The following is a 25,890-nucleotide window of genomic DNA, read 5'->3' as shown; positions in this document are numbered from 1 at the left end:
CATAAACACAACAGGCCTTTCCTGACACATAGCATACATAAGGGGTCCAGTATATCACTAAACTTTACGACCCCACCAACATTTCCACACTGCTTGACAAAGATTATTTTAAGTCATCCTGTCTCTTCTCTTTTCCTTTCTTTGCATTCTCCTGCTCCGTGAGAGGACTGCAGGCTTAAACAAGCATGTGATAGTTAGGCTGGTGAGACGATCCATTCAGGAAGCCCCCTCGGGCAGAGCTCTGGTACTGGGGCCAATACAAAAAGATCAGTGTTCCCAATTCACATAACAGCTATGGGGTCAATATTTAAGGCTTTCCATCTGGCGCGTCCTGGGGACGAGCGATATTGTAAATCAAGCCATAATTTGATTAATTATATTTTTAAATAAAAGTGCTTTATTCTGCTTAATGAACTCAAATTTCTGTTCAAATAGGCCTATAAGTAAGCGATTTGTAGGTTGATTTCCTTGACAAGTGCAAATATTGTGGCTCTTGCAAAAATTGTTGTTTGTTTGACCGATCATACACAAAATTGGCTTAACCAATGGTGTGAGTTAGGGGCAGGACTCCCTGTTTTGTTGACCAATGGAAGACAGAAGGAGTGTTTGGGGAAACCTGTTAGAAAACAATATTTCTGAAATAACGTTGATGCAGAACTTACACACTGCAGTTTTAAATAAGAACATAACCCAAGGGTTAAGTTGCAATGCTCATATAACATTCACATTTAATAGCACTAGCACACAATGACGAAACTAGGGTAAATGGAGAAAGGACTCTAAACATAACATTTACCATCAATAAGCTTCTATATAACTTGGCTGAGACAGGCCACTCTCACCCCATTTTATTCATTTGGGTGACATTGAGCTGGATAAAACCCTAAATTGACTGTAAAAATGGCAATTGAAACATCTTTACAGCACAAATAATACGTGAGTTTTAACAGAAGAATTAATGTTAGTGCTTTTATAAAATTACAAGCTTTGCATTTCTGCCTTCAAACCCTCCAAACACGATTGAGCTTAACTTGTATTGAATATGGGAAGATTTGTTACCTTGTGACATTATTTTCTTGACAGTTATGCACATATTACCCACCGATTCTCATTACCGTAATGAGAAAAAAGATGGTCATTATGATATTCTCTTTACCTTTTCTCTTTTCTTATTTAATTTGTAAAGTATTTAATCATTATAATAGTACTCCAAATACTGCCTTTCATTGTTGCTGATTTAAATGTAAAAAGTCATTGCATCTTTTTTACTTTAATACAATAAAAATAACAGTGTTACGTTAATGGGAATTCATCACTTCAAACAATAGGAATAATAAAAGTAAAACATCCAGATGTCTTACGGTAATATGTGTGTGTATATATATATATATATATATATATATATATATATATATATATATATATATATATATATATATATATATATATATATTATTGATTTCAGGTTAAATATGACCAGGAAGTTTTCTTGTTTTCATGTTTAATGAGAATCACCCCTCAAGACATGCCGCAATGATCTGAACCAGTCTATCTAGGGCATGTTTACATAAAAAAAACAATTAAAAAGCAGTGCAAGAATATGTTCTGTGTGCACAGCCTGTTATAATTAAATCAACCTGATATGTATGGAGGTTCTTTGTGCAAAATTGCTTTCTACAAAAGATGTTTTCATGTAGATTTCAGGTATATTAATCACAGCTGATTTTAGCTAGTTCTGGCTACAATGTTGTACAACAGGTTGGTGTTGTCATAAAAGAATTAGGCATGTGGCAGGTGAATCCTATCTGTCATGGCTATCATATTTCAATTGTAATGACATAATATTAATTAATCTGGGGTTTCTTCATTGTACTCAACTGCAACAGATAAATCAACTAAAGAATTAAGGTATTTCAAACAGAGCTGGAATGTTACCTGTGCACCCTTGCCAGAAATCTGTCAGGAGCCCCGTAGATCACAACGCTTATACAGTACATACTTTTACGAGACTGTAGTGTCGGAGGTTACAGAGAGCAATCAATTTTCTCTGTTGAAAAGACAAGCATTGCTGGTCACCAGTATATTATGTTTTTGATGCTGGTGGGCTGGTGTTCCTACCAGGCTTCTAAACAAACTTAAGCAGTGAGACATCCCCACTGGCCCACCACCTAGACCAGCACCAAACCAAACCAGCATAAACCAGCCTGGACCAACATGGAAATTCATGCTGGTTTTAGCATGGGGGTTTTTCCTGTAAACACATGTCAACAACACTTATTTAATCTCATGGAGAACCGGGTGAGTCGTTTGTTTGCTTGTACATTTTTGCCAGTATAAGAGTGAGCGTTTATATAGGTGTGGCTATGTCGCACTCTTTTGATGGCTGTGAATGAGTTCCGAAGACAATAAATTAAGGGACAAAAGCTTCTTTATTTGCTATAGAGAAGGAAGCACAGATTTCTTTTTTAAAAAGGTATTTCTCCCGAAAATCACCCTCATGTTCTATCTTCAGTGGAACTCAAAATCAGAGCGTGAGGACATAATTTTCCTTTTTTGGTGAACTATCCTTTAGGACACTCGTGCGGTTAACTAAAGTAATGTAACTGAATGAAAAGTTGAAAGAGTGATCGAGAGAAGCAACAATAGTAAGAAAGGATACTCTGAAGGAGCTTTGGCCCTCTGGTGACAGCAGGATTTATTGTAAACTCAGGCAGCTGCAAGACAGCACACAGTCTTGTGATCATCTCTAGCTCTACACTAGAAGGGCCCTTATTCCAGGCCCCAGACATTCCAGGGAGGCGCTGGCAAGACCGTACACATTCATGGCCCCGCTGAGGTCAAGGGACTCATCTCCGTGAGCGGTGGAGCTAAGCGGAGAGTATTTGACAGAGTGGTGTAGGAGATGTGCATCAGCTTGTTGGGTTCTGCTCTCGTTCTCGCACTTTTAAGTATTATAAGTGAGAATCACATACAGCCGCAGTATCTGCTGTACTACAGCACTTATTCATTGAGTTTTAGAACTCAATTATATAGACCAACATTTCATTCAATGTTATATTATAACATCAAGCCAACTTTAAATATGGCGATTGGAGATTCATATTTCCATACAGAAGTTTTCAGAATCTTCATAGTTAGACACATAGTTAGGGGCCGTTCATACCGAATGCACTTAAAAAGCTTGACTCAGTGCTACGAACACAAAGCAGAACACAGATCTTGAGACATGTATTTAAGAGTTGAATCTCTTTTAACTTGGCATGGCGTCTAAATCGTGCTGTGCCTGCGCAATGCACTGTAAAAAGCAACTTTCAAAAGCATCTGCCTAGCGCATGCATATGTTGGAAAACAATTGCAAACCACAAAATGTGTTCTACTTTAAGTATGGAAATAGTACAGAATGCAGGTGACTTGAGATGCGTTTTAAGAGTTGACATTCTTTTTAACTTGATATGGCTTGTATATACTCAGCGCACCTGTGCGATACACTAAAAAAACTAAAAACAAACAAAAATACATTGAGATGCAGCAAAATGATCAAAGACTTCCATCTAGCAACATATTTACATTGCAAAAACTATTGAAAAATTGTGCAGACAGATGCACAAATGCGTTTGATGTGAACGTTCTCTTAGCGTGTCCCTTAAGTGATTTCTAGAGTGTTCTAGGTAGTTGCTTACTGGCCCACGGCAAAAGAGCCAATATCCTCGATAATATTAAAGAGATAGTTCACCCAAAAATGAAGATTCTTTCGTAATTTACTCACCCTCACGCCATCCCAGATGTGTATGACTTTTTTCTTCTGCAGAACACAAATTAAGATATTTATATGAATATCTCAGCTCTGTAGGTCCATACAATACAAGTGAATGGGTGCCAAAGTTTTGAAGCTCACAAAATCACAAAGGCAGCATACAATTAATCTGTATGACTCCAGTGGTTAAATCCATATTTTCAGAACTAATATAATAGGTGTGGTTGAGAAAAAGATCAAATTTTGAGTCCCTTTTTAACTGTAAATCTACACTTTCACTTCTACATTCTTGTGTGGAAGTGACTTTCACTTTCACATTCAGCAACTACAGGTTGGTGCTGGTCAAAGGTGGATATTGATGGAAAAAATTACTTACAGTAAATATTGATCTGTTTCTCATCCACACCTATCATATCGCTTCAGAAGACATGGATATACTACTGGTGTCATAAGGATTTCTTTTAAACCTCGTTATCTAATTTTTGGACCTTCTGAGTTCTGGTCACCATTCGCTTTCATTACTGTATATGGACCTACAGAGATGAGCTATTCTTCTAAAAATCTTCATTTTTGTTCTGTAGAAGAAAGAAACTCATACACATCTGGGATGGCTTGAGAGTGAGTAAATGATTAGAGAATTTTCATTTCAGGTCATTTCAGGTCGCTAGATATGGCTCAAGTCTCTCTTTCAATGTATATCTCAGAGAACTTAATGTCAAAACAATTGTCAGACAAGCAGCACGATTTGAAGTAGGCTATTATTAATCTCCGAAGCACAAATGATGTGGGAGTTACATGTCCAAGCTTTAAAATACACAACTAGAATTCTCACCATGGCCATAACCACCTTTGACATAGAGGGATGCAACCAAGCAGTGTTCGGAAAAGTTGTGGCTAATCAATATGTGTTTTTCAAAGACAGATTCTTAAACTTTTACATTTGGTCCCCACTGATTTTCTTTGCAACACTTCTTTTCCATATGTGTACTCACATGAAGACTTCTGCCTTTTTATACATGACAGAGAAGGCTCCACACCACAACGAGGGCATCTGTTCTCTCAGTGTTCTGGGCCGCAGAGTTTAGATGTTTCTTTGTGTATGTGACAGTGTCACTGTGTGTGTCTGTCTACGATAGTTCGCTGTGACAGGCGAGGAGGGCAGGGGTTCACAGAGCAGGGCAGGAGATGACCCATTATCATCCAGCTGATCATGACAAGACAAGAGGGGGATCAGAATAGGGAACGATCATCTGTGTTCTGCTGAATAAAGAAATTCATTCACATCTGGGATGACATGAGGGTGAGTTAATGATAAAAATCTTTTTTTTTTTTTTTAACTCTTCCATTAACTATGGATATGTACGGCCTTATCACTGCTCCCACTGCTTGGGTCCATGTTGGATCAAATTGTTGGATATTGGATCTAAGATACCCAATATAATACTGCACACAAAAATGGCCATAGATGGCTAAATTCACAAGTTGCATTCATTTCTATGCAACTTTCAGGAGTCAGGGGTTTGCCAATTTGTTGGCTTAAATTTATTTAAAGATTTTTATATTTTTGTGGGGCAAACAAGTAAACTAGAGTTTTTTTGTGTGAAATAATCTGTGCATATTACTTTTAGATTAACATAATTTTAGATTACAATGTCTACACAAATTTCTGCAAATTGTTTCAGTGTTTTCTGTACAACTGATCGTGGACCGACACTGCTGTGATATAAATATTTTTTTTTCAATTCCGGCCTATTATTGTGTGTGGCAGGGTGGAGGGCGGGGCCGGGTCGTGATTATACACACCCAGTCCCTTATCAGGCTAATTAAGCCTCCTAGAGGTATAAAGGGCGACTGCGGAGGATGATGCGGGAGAGAGAGATAATTTACGAACATGTCCGTCATGTGTGTGTTTGTGTCTTTTTGTTTAAGTTTATAATTAAAATATAATTTATATTGCCAAGCCAGTTCTCGCCTCCTCCGTTCCATTGAACTGCGTTACATTGTTGTATCAACAATTTAAAATAAACCCGCTCCGAAATGACACGTAAAACGAAACGTACTGTGATTTGTCACTATACAAGTCATTCTGACTGACATTTTCTATCTAAAAAGGCAGTTCTTAGCCACAATAGAGTGCAAAAGTTGGGTTACCGAAATAAAAATCCCAATAATTGTTTCCATATAGGGACCAATAACGTATAAATCTTTAAAGACATACAGTTCCTTTTAAGGTTGAGTTTTTAATAGCAGAATTTCTGTTGAAGAGCTACACTACCCAAGATTCTGAAGGGCAACGATCTACCAATCAAAGAATTACAGCCTTGGAGTGACCGCCCACTCCCATGGCGCACTATGCAAATGAGCCTGTCTTCTAACTCTCTCAAACTACTGAAAATATATGAATATTTTGCAATAGAATTAAAATATATTGTTTCTAATCAACAACTTTAAAATAATAGTTTTATAGTTTTCCATTTTTTTTTTTATTTGATTGCGTCATTCACAATGCTTCAAAGGATTATAGTTCATTCCCTCATGTAACACATAAGGTACACAGTCTTGCACCCATGTCTTTTTTCTAATTTTCAAAAATGGAAATCAAAGTTTGTAATGGTGTCATTCACTTCAGAGCTGGTTGTTTTGTTTCATGGCTTAGAACTCTTTTCTAAAATACCTATGGGAAATATGTATGGGAACAATACAATACAAAACCAAGTTGACTGAAAGATTGGGCGGGCACTGTCCTGCTCTATAAGATGCAAAGTGGACCAGACTTAATGCCAATAGTCAAAAGCCTGGCTGTATGAGACTATATGTAGCTTGGCACGCCAATATCACATGCCAAATAACGTTAATCTATCTATGCATGTCAAACAAACCATAATCACATTTATAGATACCATAACAATTGCTTGACAGTTTTTTCCTCGATGAAAGCATTGCATTGTTTCAACATTCCCATCAAACTCTCTTCTTGCCTTAAACGTTGGTAGACCCGCTTTCACGTGCAAACTCAACACGCCACTTAAACTGTCATGGTCCTTTATGTCCAGTCAGTAAGACCCTAAATGGAAGCTTTGTGATGGTTTCATGCCTGCATTCTACAAGTGCTCAATTTGTTACAGCCATAATGTCACTACGGTGTTGCTCAAATGCAAGAAGAGGCAAACAAACTAGAAAAAGAGGGATGAGGTGACAGAGGAAAGAAAGAGATACTGAGGCAGGGGGTCTAAGACGGGATTAAATGAAAGATTGAAAGAGCAGAGAAAACAGACAAAAGAATAAGGATAGAAAGACTGGTGGGACAAGAGAGAGAGAAATACATTGATAAGTGTTACAGCAAATTAACCTCTTTAATTGCCAATGTGCTCTCACTATACTCAAGGATTGTTCCATGGCGATGACAGCTGATGGGATGAGATGCTAAAGACATATGAGGGACATCTGCTCTCTGGCTAGACAGTGAACAATTCTTGACACCGTTTTGAACATTTGACAGTGTTGACGAAAGAAATAAAGGGAGTCCAAAGACAAACCATTGGCAAAGGGTAATCAAAGACTTCTCTAAGAAATAGTTTATGCAAAAATTTAAATTCTGTCATTGTTTATACACCCTCATGTGTCAAACATATATTACTTTCTATCTGGAACACAAAAGGATATATTTGGTGAATGATAACACTGCTGTTTCCAATGAAAGCATAGTGACCAGTAGGAACGTGAATCGTAAGGATTTAACAATTCCTTCTCTGATACTGATATCTCTTAACGAGACATGCTCTTTAACAATTCTTTTAGTACTTTGAAATAAGAAATAAAATTATTTTAGCATTTACTTATTGTTATTGCATTTCAAGCTGGACATGACAAAATTAATTAATTGCAATAATAAAAAGGACCAGCTCATAAAAGTGATATGTTCAGGAATTGGACTATACTTGACATGGTGTATGTTTCGCACTGTACAGATTCAAAAGATCTGGCTCATAAAAGTTATTGGTTTCGGGATTCGGACTACACTGGTAGCATTGCATGTTTTTGATTAACTAAAAAGAACCAGTGTCACGGCTTGTAGAAGAAAAGACAAGGCAAGACACGTGGATCTATATTCAAGGTATTAAATGCAAACTCACAATGTACAAGGAAAACAAAGAAAACAAAAAAACATAGGAGTGAGAAAAATAAACCCTTAACAGCTTTTACACAGATATGAATTGACAGGGAACAAGAGAAATATGAGGGCTAAAGGCCTGATAGGCTAAAGGAGACACAGATGAAAACAATGAGAAAGGGAATCAGGAAACCAGACATGACGAAGATGGCAACAATACATTTCAAAATAAAGAGTCCAAGGAGAAACCACACAATAATAACATGACAACCAGCTCATAAGAGTCTTTTTTTGGTAATCGGACGATACTGGATGAGCTGTGTTAAATGATTTTTAAAAACCATCACAAAAAGAGTCATTTGTTTGCGAATCAGACTACACTTGTAGCGATGTATGTTTTGCGCTGTAGATTCAAATGAACCTGCTAACAAGAGTCATTTGTTCAGGAATCTGACTAAACTGAATATGCTGTATGTTTCGCGCAGTAGATTCAAAAGAACTGGCTCAGAATCATTTGTTTGGGAATTGGACAACACTGATTATGCTGTATGTATTTGATTTGCTGAAATAGAACAGGATCATAAGAGTCATTTGTTCGGGAGTCAGACTAAACTGGAATTGCTCTATGTTTTGTGCTGTAGATAAAAAAAAAACTGGCTTATAAGAGTAATTTGTTTAAAAATCTGACTATACTGGACACATGCATTGTAAGTTTTGAGCTGTAGATTCAAAAGAACTGACTCATTAGATGATACCAAATGTCATTGGTTCTTGCATGTGTTGCAGGCTAACTGAGAACACAAATTTTCCAGTCTTATCGTCTGCTGATTTCCATTTTGGACTGTTTTACAAACAAATTTGTACAGCTACCGAAGACTGGAATATACAAGTTGATATTTATTTGGTGCTTTTTTTGGTCTTTTGGAGCTTAACATCTATTTGTCATGAAAAGAGAGAAGCAGTAACAGGTAAAGGTCAAAATAGTTCCCCACTGTAAACGCGATTTTCTGAGTTCTTTCAAATGAGGAAGGAGGAAACTCAATGGACAAGGAGAGCACATCTAAGCGACCTCAATCTTGACAGCGATGGCCTCAGTTACTTTGACCCTCACTTTCACAAAATAAATTACATCTCATGTAGGCTAAACAGAAATATGTGAGAACTAAACCTATTCTTGGATAAGTGTAACAATTTTGTGAATGTATAGTTTGTAGACCCATCCACATTCAGGGGGGATATTGATAGGGCATCTACAGCTCAAATATTCACTTACCAAACAAAGCTACAAGCACCATCTGGAAGTAGTGGCCCACTTTGTAGGGTCAGAGACGCTGTATCGCACAGACATATAGAAACTGAAAATATGAAAAAGTGACATCAACAGAACGATATCGGAAAAACAGATTGATTGTGAAAACACACTCTATTGCACTTACAGACGCACACCCAACAAGACCAAACACACAAAGATGCAGAAATGCACACTGTGAAACTGTGACACACAGAGACCCCTGTTGTGCGTGAGAGTCCCCACAACAAAATCTGCATAAATGCATATGCAAATGTACAGGTCAACTGACAGACAAGTGAAGAGCGTGCAAAGGAACATATTTATCTCTATGCGAAATATTTTAATGAATGCACACACAAAGATTTCTTGGTTATGTAGCATTCGTTATGTTTTGCCCACTGCCAGCTAATTGTTCTTTTCCATACAAAACTGGATGTGTAATTTTTTTCATGACATCTATCTTATTCAGTTCACAAAGTATATATCATTCAAAAAAATCCAATGAACTATCTCCTGGCCTTATTTCATGCATTGTCTTCTCTTTCTTGTGTTTGTGTGTCTATGTCCATGTGGTGTGATTTGTCTTTAAAACAGGCACGCAAGTGAAGACAAGGCCAGCCATCTGGTTTGAACTAGAGCAGGAGCAAGTGCATCGAAACCTAGTGGCATTTGATATATAGGCAGCAGGTATGAGGACTGTGTACGTGTAAGAGTGCATGTGTGCATGTTGTCTAGTCCGATTTAAAATACCTGAGCTCCTCCAAGTTGATCTAGAAATGGACAGCGACCGTCAGGGTTTGTAATGGTGCTGATATACGTGCTGCCAAAAAGTGTGGACATCTTCATTGCATTCCTTCTGATGTTTGGGTAGGTCTCGTTAGGGAGGGCAGTATAGAATTCAATGAGACTGTTGGGCTTAAACGCGTCTTTCAGAACATCACAGTTCTGTAACTCAGCCAACTCAAACTGATAAGAAGGCAGGGCTTCGTCAATGTCAGCAGCAAAAGGGTTCTGAAAAAGGCGGATTTCTTTAGTGTGGACATGTAGCTCACGGAATCGCACATCAAACTCCGCCTTCAGCATTTCCAGCGCTTCCACTGACTTTTCAGCTGGGAATGGGACCACTGGTTTCTCAGCTGAGAGGCTTTGGGTAACAGGGAGATGGGTGAAGTCTTGCTTTTGCACTTGTCCCACAAGCAGTGCTAGTTTCACCTCAAATGCTTTTATGTGGGAATACATGTCACATATTAGATTCCCCTTGCCTTGGAGCTGCACGCTGAGGCCATTCAACATTTCTGTCACATCTGTTAAAATGGCGAGGTCCCATTTCCATTTTGTGTCGATCAATTCTGGGACAGTTTTGCCCTTTGTCAGAAGAAAAACATTGATTTCGGGTAGCAGCTCGTAAAAACGCCTCAAAACTCTGCCCCGGCTTAACCATCTAGACTTCTGTGTGGTAAAGCACATCTCCGTGAGAAGACTCTAGCTCGGACAGAAAGACTTGGAACTGCCTGTGTTTAAGTCCGTTTGCTCTGATGAAGTTTATACATGACACCACCACTTTCATAATCGATTCCACTTCAGAACTTTGCAGCACAGTGCTTGCTGGTGAATTAGGCAGTGTACTTGTAAAGGGGGCATGAGACCTCTTTCCTCCATTTCTCTATTCATGCGTCCTATCAGTCCCCTTGACGCGCCAACCATACTAGGATCTCCGTCAGTCGTGATGCTGGCCAGCTTAGACCAGTCTAGATCCAACTCTTCTATCGTTTGGCACACTTTACCAAAAATATCCTCCCCTGTCGTAGTACCTTTGAGACTTTTTAGGGCTGCCAGCTCCTCGGACACTTCAAAGTTTGAGCTAACTCCGCGAAGAAAAATGAGCAGCTGTGCCGTGTCCTGCAAGTCATTACTTTCATCCAGCGCTAATGCAAAAAAATCTAATTCTTTCACTTTTTCCTTCAGCTGGGCATATACATTATACCCCATTTCTTCAATTCGTCTGGTGATTGTACTTGTGGACAGACTCACCGCATTTAAGACGTCTTTCTTATCGGGGCACACCTCCTCCACAACAGCATTCATACATTTCTTTACGAACTCACCATCACTGAATGGCCTACCGCAGGTTGCAATCAGTTTAGCTACCTGAAAGCTAGCTCGAATGGATGACTGGTTCAACTGGGTTTGCCTTACAAACGTATTTTGCTGAGCAGATAGTCCACTTTTTAGCTTCGACACTTTGTCTGCTCTCATTTGGCCTTGTAAACTCGCATACTTGTCTCTGTGGCGGGTTTCATAGTGTTGGCGCAGATTGTATTCTTTGAACACGGAGACTGTTTCTTGACAGATGAGGCAAACAGCCATTTCTTTGCATTGAACAAAAAAATAATCACTTGTCCACTTTTGGTTAAATACCCTGCATTCGGAATCAACTTTTCTCTTTCCCAACCGTTTGGCCATTTTGTTGTCACTTTAAATTTTCTTGCTGGATTACGTGCACCCGCTCGATCACGATGGAACGTTAATCCGGGTGAATCTAACAAATAATTTGGCTACTTTAATAATTATAACTAAGGGAAATTTTATTTTGAAAGCCAATATGTATTATCAAATACAAATATGATATGATTAAAACATATTTAAAATTAAATTGTAAAAATATTTCTCTGCATGGCATTGTTCAGAGGGCCGGTCCAAATGTGGGGGCGGGCCGTATTCGGCCCGCGGACCATAGTTTGGGGACCCCTGCTTTACGTCATTCATTCTACTTAAATGTAGTTCTTTTGAACTTTCTCAGAATTTTAAGTTTAACCATCTTCCTCACTTAAAGGAATAGTTCACTCAAAATTTTAATTTTGCCATAATTTACTTATTCTATAATTTACTTATTCATAATTTACTTATTTCTTTCTCAAACAAAGCTATTGAATGGCTTCGGAAGACTCTGAATATGAGTCATTTGTCATTTTTTGTCATTTTTTAAGCTTGACAGCTCCTGGTCCCCATTCACTTTTATTGGATGGAAAAGAGCAGCTTGAACATTTTACTTAACATCTCCTTGTTTCTTTGAACAGAAGATTTTTTAAATTGTTGAACTATCCCTTTAACACTCTCAACCTGCCCTCAAATCTCTTTTTTCATCTGTCTGGTTTCCTTACTTGTTCTGGTGGCATTTTTGTATATGTTTCTTTGTCATTCTCTTGGTTCCTCTCTCGGTCCATCTAAAGCTGTTCAGCGAGCGGCAGATAGATAATTCCGGCACCCCCTCTATTCAGGATAAACAAAGTGCCTCAAGTTCAGCACCCCCCCCCACCCCGGCACCCTTAAACAAAGCCATCTATCATGCTGTCTGGCCCGACCTGTTTGGCCACAGCCAGGGCCGCCTTAGCCTCCGAGCCCCCCGCCCTGAGTACAATCCCTCCATTGTGCCCCTGTCGGCCTCCCTGCCGGTCTCTTCTCACACCCCATGACATAGACACAGGGTTAAGACAGGCTCCAGAGGTGAGCCAGCACCTGTGATGAGGCACATAAAGGTAGTGCCAGCTGCAGTTCATCTTACATTAAAATTAAACACAGCCGCTGATTTCTTAAACCTACCTTCAGTGGCAAAAACCCAGTCACACTGCATGACCGCAGTCCGCTCATCAAATTCAGGGAAAATATCCACATTTCTGCGAGACTAGCAGAACAAAACAGAACTGCAAAAATAGTTTTCGAACACTGCCCCCATCCTCCATTGGTCAACCAAACAGATGCTCCTCATTTATAACACAACACAAGTACATATTGTAGTCTCAGTGTTGACACAAGAGGAGCTCTAGTGGACATTACATCAAACTGTCCACATCTATGGTATCACTTCATTGATGATCATACTGTCATTTAGGTTGAACATACTAAACGTGTGTACTTGTGTTACTGAGGCAGAAATAAACCGCGACACTCAAGGGGGCGACAGAGATACCGTGAAATGTCTGTGCCATTAATCATACTTCCAAAATTTAGCACAATTTTACATTACGAGGAAAGTTATCTTTCAAAACTATCGGCCGATTAATCGGCTATCGACCCGTTTTCCCACCTTAGTTATCGGCATAGGTGGAAATCGCGGGGGGGTCGGGGTGGTCAGGACCCCCCTATAATATCATTAAAATATGTGTATTGTAAATAATATAATGATAAATTCTTAAAATAATTGTTTAAGAAATAAAATAATACAAATGCAAATGGGGCAACAACAAAAAAAACCTTGGTGTCCCCTTCAAAAATTGCTCTTGAGAATTGTTATGTTTACTGTCCCCCCCCAACATTTTCATGACATTTTCGCCCCTGGTTATCGGTACCAGCAAAACCCACTATCGGTCGACCTCTAATCATTTATATCTTTGGCTCTTGTCTGGTGCTTGGGAAGCGGACATTTGTTTACCATTTCATGAAATGTTAATTGTTATATAAAATCATTATGAAGTAGCTTAAACAGTGCAACTTGGAGAAAATTCTCTAAAAATATGTATTAAGGGTGCACAGCTCTTTTCTGCTCTGTTTATTTCTTGAGTGTCTTTCTTCGCTTGGCGCATATCAACAGAATGAACTCATTATGGGCTAATCAAATATGCAAAATAATTGGCAATTACCTAGAGGGACTAATGGTCATTAGAATTTACAACAAGGTAATGAACTAAAGTCTGAGCGTACCATGCATATTCATAAAGCAATCAAGGCTTTGAAGATTAAAGAAGTGCTTCAAATTCAAATGAGCCACAGAATATTATCAGCGAGATTCAGAAAGAGAGAGAGAGAGGAAGAGAGTATGTCTCCCAAGATAAAAGCCTAAACATTTTGTTGCGTTCCCTTTCAGCGCCTCCATTGCAGTAAATTAGCAAAATTAAATACTCAAGTTCAAAGAACTGAATGATACATCTTCACAGAACTGATTCTATTGTGCTTTTCACAGTTCCATATTATTAAATTAATATTTGCCCACCTATGCATTGTCAAAAGCCATTTCCAAAGTCCAACGATCATAGTCTTAAGTATTTTTACAGACACTTATTAACGTTGACATACTTCCCCATATATAGATTAAACAGTTTCCATTCACAGTGTAGCAATGCAACTCCAGTCCGACTGATTGATCTGAAAGGCTTAAGGTTCCAAAATAAATTTAGAGTGCATGGAAAAGTGTGGATAAAGAGGTAAAACTAAAGTGGAAGGGAGATATAGGAGACAGACAGAGAAAGAGATTTTGGTGGAACCATGAACCAAGACACAGACAGTAAGGGGCCTCCTTGGTCTTTATCTCATTCTATAGAACACAGATAACACAGACCAGCTGCAGACCACACACACACACGCACGCACATATATATATATATATATATATATATATATATATATATATATATATATATATATATATATATATATCTATCGAGTCCACCATTTTACAACAATTCCTTGTCCTGGAATTACATTAACATAAGTGGAGAAGAACGACTAATAGATGTTTAGCAGAAATACGCATATATCAGTCTCATTAAGAATTCTGTGGAATGAACTTAAATATGGTAAAATGTGTTAAACAGATAATACTACATTGTTATGTGTGGATACAAATATAATCTAATTCACCAAGATATATAATAAACAAACAATCTAGAGGCAGAAGATGTACAATTTTGCAAAGCTTTCTGAAAAGATTTGCATGTGCAAACTCTGTATGGGCTTGCTAATATCAGTCATTATTTTACATACTGTAAATAGCATATTCCATATCAGATCTTTTAGATGTTGTTAAGGAAAAATACAGCAAAATCAAAGCCTGCATTAAACTATACAGTGTAAGGGCCGAAGTGTACTTTGGTATTCTGTGTAACGCTACGTCTCATGCATAGTGCTCATGGAGCAACTTTCGTCCCTTTGCAGCCCAGTTGAACAATTTTTAACATGTTTTAATCAATTCTGCAACATTTTGTAGATTTTTCAACAAAATCAGCACAGAAATTGACAAATAATTTAGATTCTGTCTGCACCTATGCTAATCGAAACACTCTAATTAATCACTGCATTTATGCGCACAAAAAACACATCGCAAATACAATGTTTTGACATGACTGGAGAATACCAAAAGCGAAATCTGTAATTGACACATTTCACGATAAGTTGATTGCAACAGATACATTTTGATTAATTGTGCAGCTCTACACACAGTATATTTACACAAATGTAAACTGTACTGTATAAGCCCCCTGATAGCATGCAAGTGACAACAACCCATATGGCTAGTTGATAAAAACGTTGTAACACAGACCTGAGTTTTTTCAACATCTAGATTTTAGGTTAATATTTATATGAGTATATAAATATAAAAATAATTGATCTGTTTATATAGTCCTGTGGTGTGACAAATACATTTTTAAAGTACAAATATTCCATATGGACTCTCAATTAATAATAATCTTGCAAAGTAACTATTCAAAATATTTTGTTTGGACTAGTTTTAAATTAATTATAGCATGTCACACTGCAGGAAATGTCTGTTAAGCTTAAAAAGTGTCATGTCAACCACAAATAGTTAAACTTGACCACATAAAAATACTATGCCGCCTACTCTGTGCCAACTTATTGCACTATGCCAACTGAAAGTGAACCATTTGGCAGCATCTGTCGAGTCAAACTTGCTGTCATGTTCTGTTGAGACAGACTCTGCAAACCATAGACAAATAAACACATACAAACTTGCTCATCCACCGACAACTTCAAACTTCGAACAAATCATCCACTTAATATTTCTATGAAATAACATTAAAAAAAACTGTCTGCATCAGCTCCACTGTGCACTCTACAGTTTCAAATCATTCAGAGAAAAATAGCTGCTATTCAAAATCATATTAATCGCACTAAATTCACCTGAAAAATGTGATTACACCAACCACAATCATTTTCATGTGTTAGATCAAGATAGAATAGATCCTTGGGGTAATTGCAGTTGCAGGTTTCCACTTTGTTTAGTGTTGTTCCCCACAATTTTTTATGCATCTAAGCTTGTAAAGTTCCACAGTGATGGTGAACTATTGGGGGATCCCCAAATTTCCTGTCTTGTCCTTTTCCATTTGCTCTCTTGCAGCTAATGATCCATAACCATCCATGGCAGGAGAAGAGTGGATCATTGCCAAAGATGTCAAAGCCAAGGCCAAGAACACCAGCCTCCGTTGGAGAACATAACAGAAAGAGTACATTTCATCCTAATTAATCACGTGAAGTAGTTGTTACACGTAGTTAACGTGTAATGTAAATATGATCTCTACAATAAAATATAGTTGTTAACTAATTTTATTTGACATCTTCAAAGCTCTGCTCTTTGTGTTTACATCTTGAAGAACTGCTTTTTAAGTCAAGGCCACCAGGTATAGGCTCAGAAAATACTAATAAAAGAGGGATCACCTATTTAAGCCTCAAAGAAAATAACCACCGAAAAAGAGAGTTTAGATAAGGGGGTTGGGGGATGGAAGTCAGTGCATAAGGGGGTTATTGCCCCGTCCGATCGCCTGGTCTGCTTGGTGGCATTTAGACTTGAATAAAATGGGGGTGTGATGCGCTGTTGTTAAGTGAGGGGGGTATTAAAAGCTGCTCTGTCCATATGCATATCTTAAATTGTTTATCATGCAAATTTATCCAAGCATGAACCTTAAATGGATTCAACATTTACAGCCGATACAGAATTCCATCTGTTGTTACGGACATCTGCTTGCGTGATGCGAGACTGCCGATCACGCATGTGCTTTACATGTAACAGTGAAGGCGTGTGACCTGTATAACCATGGCGGGCAAGCACTCAGTGTCCGGAGAAACACACAAAGATAGGCTTTATGGCATTACAAGCCATGGCTTTATGGGGGGAAAATACATGGACTGCATAATATCTATGAACTAATGCAATTACACAACAAATAGTTTCAGTGACCTAAACAATGTGCCAAGTCAAAAATAGGCTAATTAAAAAATATTCAGCCTGATCTCGTGAAAATGACATGAATGTTTATCCAAATGATATGATGTGGTTCACAACATATATTGCTGCAGGTCAGAGGTAAAATGTCCACTGTGTGGTGATAAAAGTGAGTAAAATTTTGTCCCTAACAGATCAGATATTTAAAGCTAATTCTCTATCAAGTTTTAAATGAACAAAACCTACTTACCTCCCTACCCTAAACCTTAAACCTAACCTTTACCTATAGTGTCATAAAGGCAAATGTGAGGTGAAAAATGCAATCGTTAAACCATGTCATTTTGTGGTGCTTCTAAGTCACTTTTGGCTCACTTATCGACTTGCGTGCTCTTCAGGACTCGTACCCTGTCCTTTGCATTACAAGTGCAACACCCTATCAGTTCAACCACTGTGCAAAATAGCAACTGCACATTTTCACCCTTAACAGTGAAAGATCTATAAAAATGGAGAGATTCCACACTTTTTCCTCATTTTGAGCTCAAGCCAAATGCCAACTTCCAAAACATTATTATATATCCTAATCATAAGCCAAATTGAAAACTTTGCAAAGTATTTTTGAGTTTACTCAACTTCAGGCAAATTAGTTGTACTAACTTAACAATTCAAGTTGGATTGTACTGTAAATTCCTTTAACCCAATACAATACTCAAAAATATGAATGATTATAAAGTACAAAACACTTGACATTGTATGTGCTAATTTAAGTTGCTCTGACTTAAATGGCACAAAAGATGACTTTATTGATTTCTTCAAGTAATCTTAACTTTTTCTACATTAGATTATCCTCTACTTTAGATACAATCAACCTTTAAAATGGAGTTTATTTGACAAAATTAAAGTTGTATTTTGCATTTATTTTTTATTTTTTTTCTGACAATGCACTAACCTAATAACATTATCCCAGTGGAAACAGCTTTACATTGAACACCTTAAACTGCTTAGCTACCTTAGTCTGGATGCATTTACATATTAATTCAAATTTCTGAACATTCATCAACACTTTTATCAAAAGTGACTTACAGTGCATGACATATTTTTTTTATAAAAAATATATATACAGTATATATTTATAGTATATATACTACAACGTAGGCATAGCTAGCACAATGTTCTATCAGTTGAGCTTCAAGAACATATGCTTTTATTTATTTTTTTGGGTGCTGTGTGGCCAACGCAAAGGGAAACCTCCCATAATTATGAAAATGACTAGAATCAGTACCGATCTGTGGGAACAGGACAGCTCAAAGGAAGATCTTGTCTTTGACAGCTGAAAATAATTTTCCTTTCTTTTTTTCCAGCATGAATGTAACACTTTGCAGCCATATATTTACTGGTGTGATATGACCTTGTGACAACCACATTGAATGCAGCAACATCTGCAAAACCCACATGAAAGAGATGAATAGAGAGAAATATATCATTCATATTGACCGAGAGGAATTTTTTACACTATATTCCTTCAGGTCCTATTTTCCTCAAGTCCAGTTACCATTGTTTCCCAGCCTGATCTTATGAACATTACATGACCATGGCAACATTTTTGCAAAACAAAGTTATTACCCGTTTTGCAGCACTTTTCAATTGAAATATCCAGTGGGGGGGCGACAAAAGTGAGTGAAACTGTCTCGTAATCAGATGAGGTTTTTCATGTAGGCTAAATGTTAGATAGAGGTTTTAATGATTAAAACAAACCTCCCTAACCTACAACTTTAACCTAAACTTAAAAATTTTTTTCTAAAAAAGCATGCAACAAAAAAGCAAATGAGAGGTAAACAAAATTCACATCACATGTGTCAGCTTGCATGCTAGGCTGGCTCAATCCCCAGACTTCCTAGTATAAAGTCCAGCACTCTATCAAGTGAGCTACCAAGCAAGCTAATCACAGTGGAATAAATGTCTAAATGTGCGTGTGGCTGTAATACAAGCATTAAAATGCATTATTTTCAAACAATGAAAATTTTGGTATCATAAAATAGAAGTGTGTGAGTAATAGTGCAAAAATTTTTTTAATAAATTCATGATCAGCTGTTGTAGTTGTTATTTGTGTGAAAGTGAATGAAATTTATGAAATGTAGAGAGGCATGTAAAGTAACCTACAACTTTAACCTAATCCTCACCAATAGTTTTCTAATAAGCACATGAGATGTAAAAAGCAAATGAAATGTAAACAAAACCCACATCTCAGCTTGAAGGTGGCTGGGCTTGAACCATATACTTTCAAGTCCAAAGTCCAGCACTCTATCAAGTGAGCTACCGTGCAAGATAACTGAATTGGAATAAGTGTGTAAATGTAGGTGTGCCTTTAATACAAGTGTTAAAATGTATCATTTTTCAAATGATGTGTTATAATAAAAATGTTTCAATATCATAACATAGCAGTTGCATATAGTAACGTTCATTCTATGAGATTAGGTAGTTTTTTTCCAGAAGACAAACAGAGCAATCACAATCTCAGAAAGTAGAAGGCTGAAAAACGTGCATGCTTTCAGGTGCTGGCTAGTGTTCGAATTGTGTCAGACCTCTTGGGGTTTAGCTTTGTATGACTACTAAAAAGATGAATTCAGTAAAATAAAATCACATTATGTCAGATTCAACAACAATTCAACATACGTTTTAGTCTTTCTTTGTTTAAATTTTTTGGAACAGAACGGACCTTGCAAGTTACATTTTGATATCCTATGTTGGGTCCCTTAACTCTTATGGTCAGGGATCTCCCCCAGACCCCCCTCAATTCGAACACTTGCACTCCTGGCAAAAGAAAGAAGAGAAATATGGTATATGGGCATTCACCAGGGCCCCTCCAATCAAAAGCATCCACTTTTAAAACTCTTTGGAATCATCTCTCAAAAATGTGATCAAACACTGGTTACTCTACCTGTTATATTCTCCTGCTTGGGTCGTAATCCATGCGGTGTGGAGGCTAAGTACTCCTCTCCACTGGGTGAAACTTGAACAGCCACTTCCACAGGGGCGCAGGCCCGCCGCAGACCTGCACGTGGAGGCGACGGTGGCAGGTCTGAACCTTTGTCTATACATAGGCGTCCTTGACACTGCCTGCGTTTGTGCTCGATGAACACTAGGATGTCAGCCAAAGAAAACCTGGAGTGACACTGGCCACAGGTGAGAAGATCCTGGTCCCCTTTAGGGGTGGATGGTTCCGATCCGGGCTGGCTTTCCCGGTTTTCAGGGATATCTGCCGTCACTGGCTCGGCTATAGCAAAAACACAAAAAAGGAGGTGTGAAATGGCAGAATAGCTTGTCATATCCATCCTGAAACCTGATAATGTCTTGATAAGTGATAATTATAGGCCTATATGTAGCATAAGTCTTAATTATAACTATTTTCATACAAATGGAAAAGTCACTGACATTAGCAGTAGTGTTAGAAGTGTTATATTTCATATGGAGTCAGGTGTCATATGGACGTTTATAGATTTTTCACAGAAGTTGTAGTTCCAGCTCTAGATGAGGTACACTATAAAACTGGATACATTAGGTTGCACCAACATAGGTAATTTATGTAGGTTAGATAAGGTAGATAAGGTATTTATTTAAATGTACCAAACATTGAAGGTTCCTACTTTTACAGCATAGAATTAATAAACACAGATATTTCCAGGATTTATTTTGTTTTAAGCCACAGATGTATCCATATACTCAAGATAACAAGATATTGAGTTTTTAAGTGTCATTTAAAAATCATTAAAAACACACAATGATCAAACACAAATCTGAAAAGTTGGGAGATGCCCTATTAATGTCTATGGCAGTAAAGGTCTGTTCCAAGCTTCAATGCTACAATGCAAAAAACAGCATCAGCACAGTATTTTGTACAGTTAGTATCCTTTATTAAAATGTTGACACTACTATCGGAGGAAGACTGACAGTCAATGAAAATCTATATGATGTAGAGAAGATGCAAAACGAAAGACGAAGGCAAAACATTGCAATGGCTATAATGGTAATGGTACATAATGGTGCATTAATGGTAAAGAGGAGGGGGTTGTTCACTTTTGTCGCATGATCCTTTTCATTATCCTGTCAATCTCACATCCTAATGAACCTAACACCTCTGAGAATCAAAAAATAGATTCTAATTTGACTTCAAGATGATTGGAACCCATTTAGTTAAAAGTGTTGGAATCCTCTGAACAAAGGTTAGCTATTGAGGGGAGTATGTGGGGTAGTTCCCAGAAGGACACCCGGAACACACACCGATCAGCCACAACATTAAAACCAGCTGCCTAAAATTGTGTAGGTCCCCCTTGTGCTGCCAAAACAGTGCCATGTGAATAGATGCTATTCTTCTCACCACAATTGTACAGAGTGGTTATCTGAGTTACCATAGACTTTGTCAGTTCGAACCAGTCTGGCCATTCTCCATTGACCTCTCTCATCAACAAGGCGTTTCTGTCCACAGAACTGCTGCTCACTGGATGCTTTTTGTTTTTGGCACCATTCTGAGTAAATTCTAGAGACTGTTGTGCATGAAAATCCCAGGAGATCAGCAGTTACAGAAATATTCAAACCGGCCCATCTGGCACCAACAATCATCCATGCGATAATCTAATCAGCCAATCGTGTGGCAGTAGTGCAGTGCATAAAATCATCAGATACAGGTCAGGAGCTTCAGTTAATATTCTCATCAACCATCAGAAAAGGGAAAATAATGTGATCTCAGTGATTTGGACAATGGCATGATTGTTAGTGCAAGATAGTCTGGTTTGAGTATTTCTGTAACTGTTGATAACTTGGGATTTTCACGCACAACATTCTCTAGTATTTACTACAGTTTAAAACACAAAACATCCAGTGAGGGGCAGTTCTGTGGATGGAAATGCCTTGTTGACGAGAGAGGTCAACAGAGAATGGCCAGAATGGTTTGAACTAACAGAGTCTATGGTAACTCAGATAACCGCTCTGTACAGTTGTGGCGAGAAGAATATAATTTCAGAATGCTATTCTGAGATGCGGGTTGGAGCTGTTTTGGCAGCATGAGGGGGACCTACACAATATTAGGCAGGTGGTTTTAATGTTGTGGCTGATCGGTGTATGAAAGAGCAATCAAAGCCATGCCATGCCCCTCAACAGGGCTGAGGGAAATTGTTGCCATCAGTGGAAGGTTAACCCTAATTCTGGGTCAGGTCAAATAGGACAAAATGTGGGGTTGACAGTATGAGACATTCTGAAGAAAAGTAAAAAAACATAAATATTTGAATCAGTCCTCTTCTATGGCTTTTTTCAAGACATGTTCAAGACATAGTGTTCTGTGTCAGCTTAAATTAACTGGAACAAAGACTAAGATCAGATCATGTGTTGGACAAACAAGTGTAATTCAAACCTCTTGAGAAACAGGACAATAATTGTGAAGTGTAAGGCCATTTTTCATTCTCTAACCCAGAGGTGCCTAAACGTTTTCCTACGAAAGAGCCAACAATCAAAGTTGATTGAGGGCCACAGGCCAAAAGTAATCATTACATTAATTCAAACTGTATTGTATCAAATTTTATCAAAGTTTCCCTCATTTATTATTTCATAATATATATATATATATATATATATATATATACACACACACACACACACACACACACACACACACACACACACACACACTGATCAGCCAAAACATTAAAACCACCTACCCAATATTGTGCAGGTCCCCCTTGTGCCACCAAAAGAGTAACAACTAACATCCCAGAATAGCATTCTGAGATGCTATTCTTTTCATAACAATTGTACAGAGTGGTTATCTGAGTTACCATAGACTTTGTCAATTTGAACCATTTTGGCCATTCTCCGTTGACCTCTCTCATCAACAAGGCGTTTCCATTCACAGAACTGCCGCTCACTGGATGTTCTTTTTTTTTTGCCACCATTCTGAGTATATTCTAGAGACTGTTCTGTGTGAAAGTCCCAGGAGAGCAGCAGTTACAGAAATACTCAAACCAGCCAGTCTGACAATCATGCCATGCTCCAAATGTTTTCCCCCATTCTGACATTAACTGAAGCTCCTGACTCATATCTGCATGGTTTTATGCACTGCACTGCTGCCACAGGATTGGCTGATTAGATAATCACATGGATGATTGTTAGTGCCAGAAAGGCTGGTTTGAGTGTTTCTGCAAAAAACAAAAAACAGTTCTGTGGACGGAAATACCTTGTTGATGAGAGCGGTCAACAGATAATGGCCAGATTGGTTCGAACTGACAAAGTCTATGGTAACTCAGACAGTTCTGTATAATTGTGGTGAGAAGAATAGATGCGGGTTGCCGCTATTTTGGTGGCACGAATTAAACAATACACAAAATTAGGCAGGTGGTTTTAATGTTGTGGCTGAATGGTGTGTATATATATATATATATACTACTGTTTTATACAGAGTACTGTATAAAACAGTACTCTGTATTCCTCTTGTCATATATGGCAAGGTGGGCCAAATCAAATGTCATCATGTGCCAACTTTGGCCCACGAGCCCTGGTTTGGGCATCTCTGCTCTTACCATTAACACTAATTACATCAAGGTGATATTCTCTCTAAAATCAGATTTACATTTTTAAAGATTTTTTTTAACACATGTTAAACCAACAATACACTCTCTGGTGTATGGCTACAAGCTGAGCTATTTCACAAATGCTAAGACTTAAGGGATTCAGCTCGTGCCTCTTTATACTCTCTCCGCACATTATCATAAACAGTAAAACGCAGTGACCAAAATGAAATATATCTACCACAGCAATGTTTACATGATAAAAATCACTCTGTAAATTGATACAGGACAAGAGATGTGTGGATAAATACACTTAAACGAGATCAAGTTCAAGTTCACAGTCTCATCTTTACTGGTCCTTCATATGTGATTTTTCTGCCTCCTAGTGGCTACATTGCGCAACGCATATATGCCGTATCGGTGAACGCGTACAAAAGCGATTTAACAGACGGATTTAAATCCAAACATTAAGTTTAAACTACACTTTAAAATGTAATAGATGTAGCTAGATTTTAATTACATAATGGGCTTTACGTTTGTCAGTTTTTGACAGTGAAATACGAATATGCTACATTTGATGTGATAAAAAATAATACAAATAAAAAAATAAAAAAACATCGCGCGGGGTTTTTAAACAGAGCTTACGCGGTTAATGCGTCAAATGCGAATTTTGCATAGCCAGCATATATGATAAAGCTAAACACATAATAACTAAAGAAATCCCGTTTTCTTACCGACGCTAAACCTTAAATTACATTATGAAGCGCAACGCAAACTTCAAGTTTCGCTCTTAGTCCGTCTGACTTTCTCAGAGCTGTGCCTCTTGAACTCATTAAAAAAATACTATAAATAATATATTACACGCACACAAACGCATAGGCCTAACCTGCTTTTACGCGTCAAAAATCACTGCATAACGGAACAAACGCACTTCATTCCATCGCCCCAATCAATTCACACCGTTTTTATGTCCGTAGGTGCAAGTTTTCGATAGTTTTTCTATGTCAACGCGCTATACGGACGTGCTTGACTGTTGCGCCGCGTCCAGCTATCTTATCAGGTAGCCTACCTTTTAAAAGTGCGTCTCGAGACACCTGCGTTATGCTGCGTTGCGTTACGTCTGAGACGAACCTCTCTAAACTCCAAATAAAACTGACTGTTAACGATGTATTTGAGATACAGAGAGAGAAAAAAAATACATGCACTTAAACTTACGCGAAAACTCCTGTTTGCTTAAGTGCTGGGGTTTGCCCTGCTTGCGGCGAGACATGTTGGACGCGGTCTCAGCTGGGCTCACATCGGGAAGAGCCAGAGTCTTAAGAGAGTCCGCAGGGAAAATCTTCTTCAGAGATGCATCGGGTATCCCAAATGAATTATAGATAATCGTACAGAAGAGAAGCGTGTAGTGGCAGGACGCGTGTGATGGGCTTCATGGCTTCTTGGAGAGGAAGAGAAGAGCGGAACGGAAAGTAAGCGAAGCCCCTTGAGTTGCTGCAAGTTCAAGTGCGGACGTGACGTGCCAGCGAACTTGACCGTCCAGAGGTAGATGATGGACATAGACTTACTCAACACAGGCAGAGGGAGGAAGCCTGGGAGTGGGAGGGGGATCAGAGTGATAAAAACCAATGATGGGCTGCATGTGGCTGCAGCCAGTGGGCAGAGAGGGAGTAAAAAAGAGAGAGAGAGAGAGAGAGAGAGAGAGAGACTATATATGGTTGGAAAATAATACTCACTTTAATTATATAGAAAAGATCAATGTCCATTGTCAATCCATTGTGTTGAGTAGCCTAACCACAATATAAACATTTATATGATAAATACATCCTGTGTCTTTGAAATGTTATGGGCATATATATATATATATATATATATATATATATATATATATATATATATATATATATATATATATATATATATATATATATATGCCATATATCTTAGGCACATACGATGTTTTTTCACAAAAATTGTTGTTTTAAGATGGTTATTTATATCTGCTACTTTAGTGTGTCAATAGGAAATATATGTGTTATCCTCTCAAACAGTCCTTTTGTAAATAGAATAAAATAGAAGAACAGGGAGCCCTGCAACAGATGACATGGTCCTCACAGAGCCCCCACACATATAGGCTACACATATAAAGTAAAAAAAAAAAAAATTTAAACTTACAAATATTGAAGTTTCATTCATTTAATTTTGTTAAAGTTTACTCAATTAATTTCGATTGAA

The 25,890-nt window shown here is 38.0% G+C and overlaps 1 protein-coding gene across 1 annotated transcript in view; it reads right to left on the bottom strand.

Annotated features, from left to right (window-relative positions):
* Positions 1-25,082, bottom strand: part of LOC127654149 (B-cell lymphoma/leukemia 11A-like) — a 37,712-nt gene extending 12,630 nt beyond the window's left edge. The window contains exons 1-2 of the mRNA XM_052141182.1: positions 24,874-25,082; positions 20,043-20,378 (exon numbers count right to left, since the gene is read on the bottom strand). Of these exons, the coding sequence (XP_051997142.1) occupies positions 20,043-20,378; positions 24,874-24,928 (391 nt within the window). The 5' untranslated portion in view covers positions 24,929-25,082. The remainder of the gene's footprint in view (positions 1-20,042; positions 20,379-24,873) is intronic.
* Positions 25,083-25,890: the final 808 nt, after the last annotated feature.

This window comes from Xyrauchen texanus, chromosome 13 (assembly GCF_025860055.1).
Source record: "Xyrauchen texanus isolate HMW12.3.18 chromosome 13, RBS_HiC_50CHRs, whole genome shotgun sequence".
Classification (NCBI taxonomy): domain Eukaryota; kingdom Metazoa; phylum Chordata; class Actinopteri; order Cypriniformes; family Catostomidae; genus Xyrauchen; species Xyrauchen texanus.
Note: the sequence above shows the minus strand (reverse complement) of the source record. Positions and strands in the feature narration are given on the sequence as shown.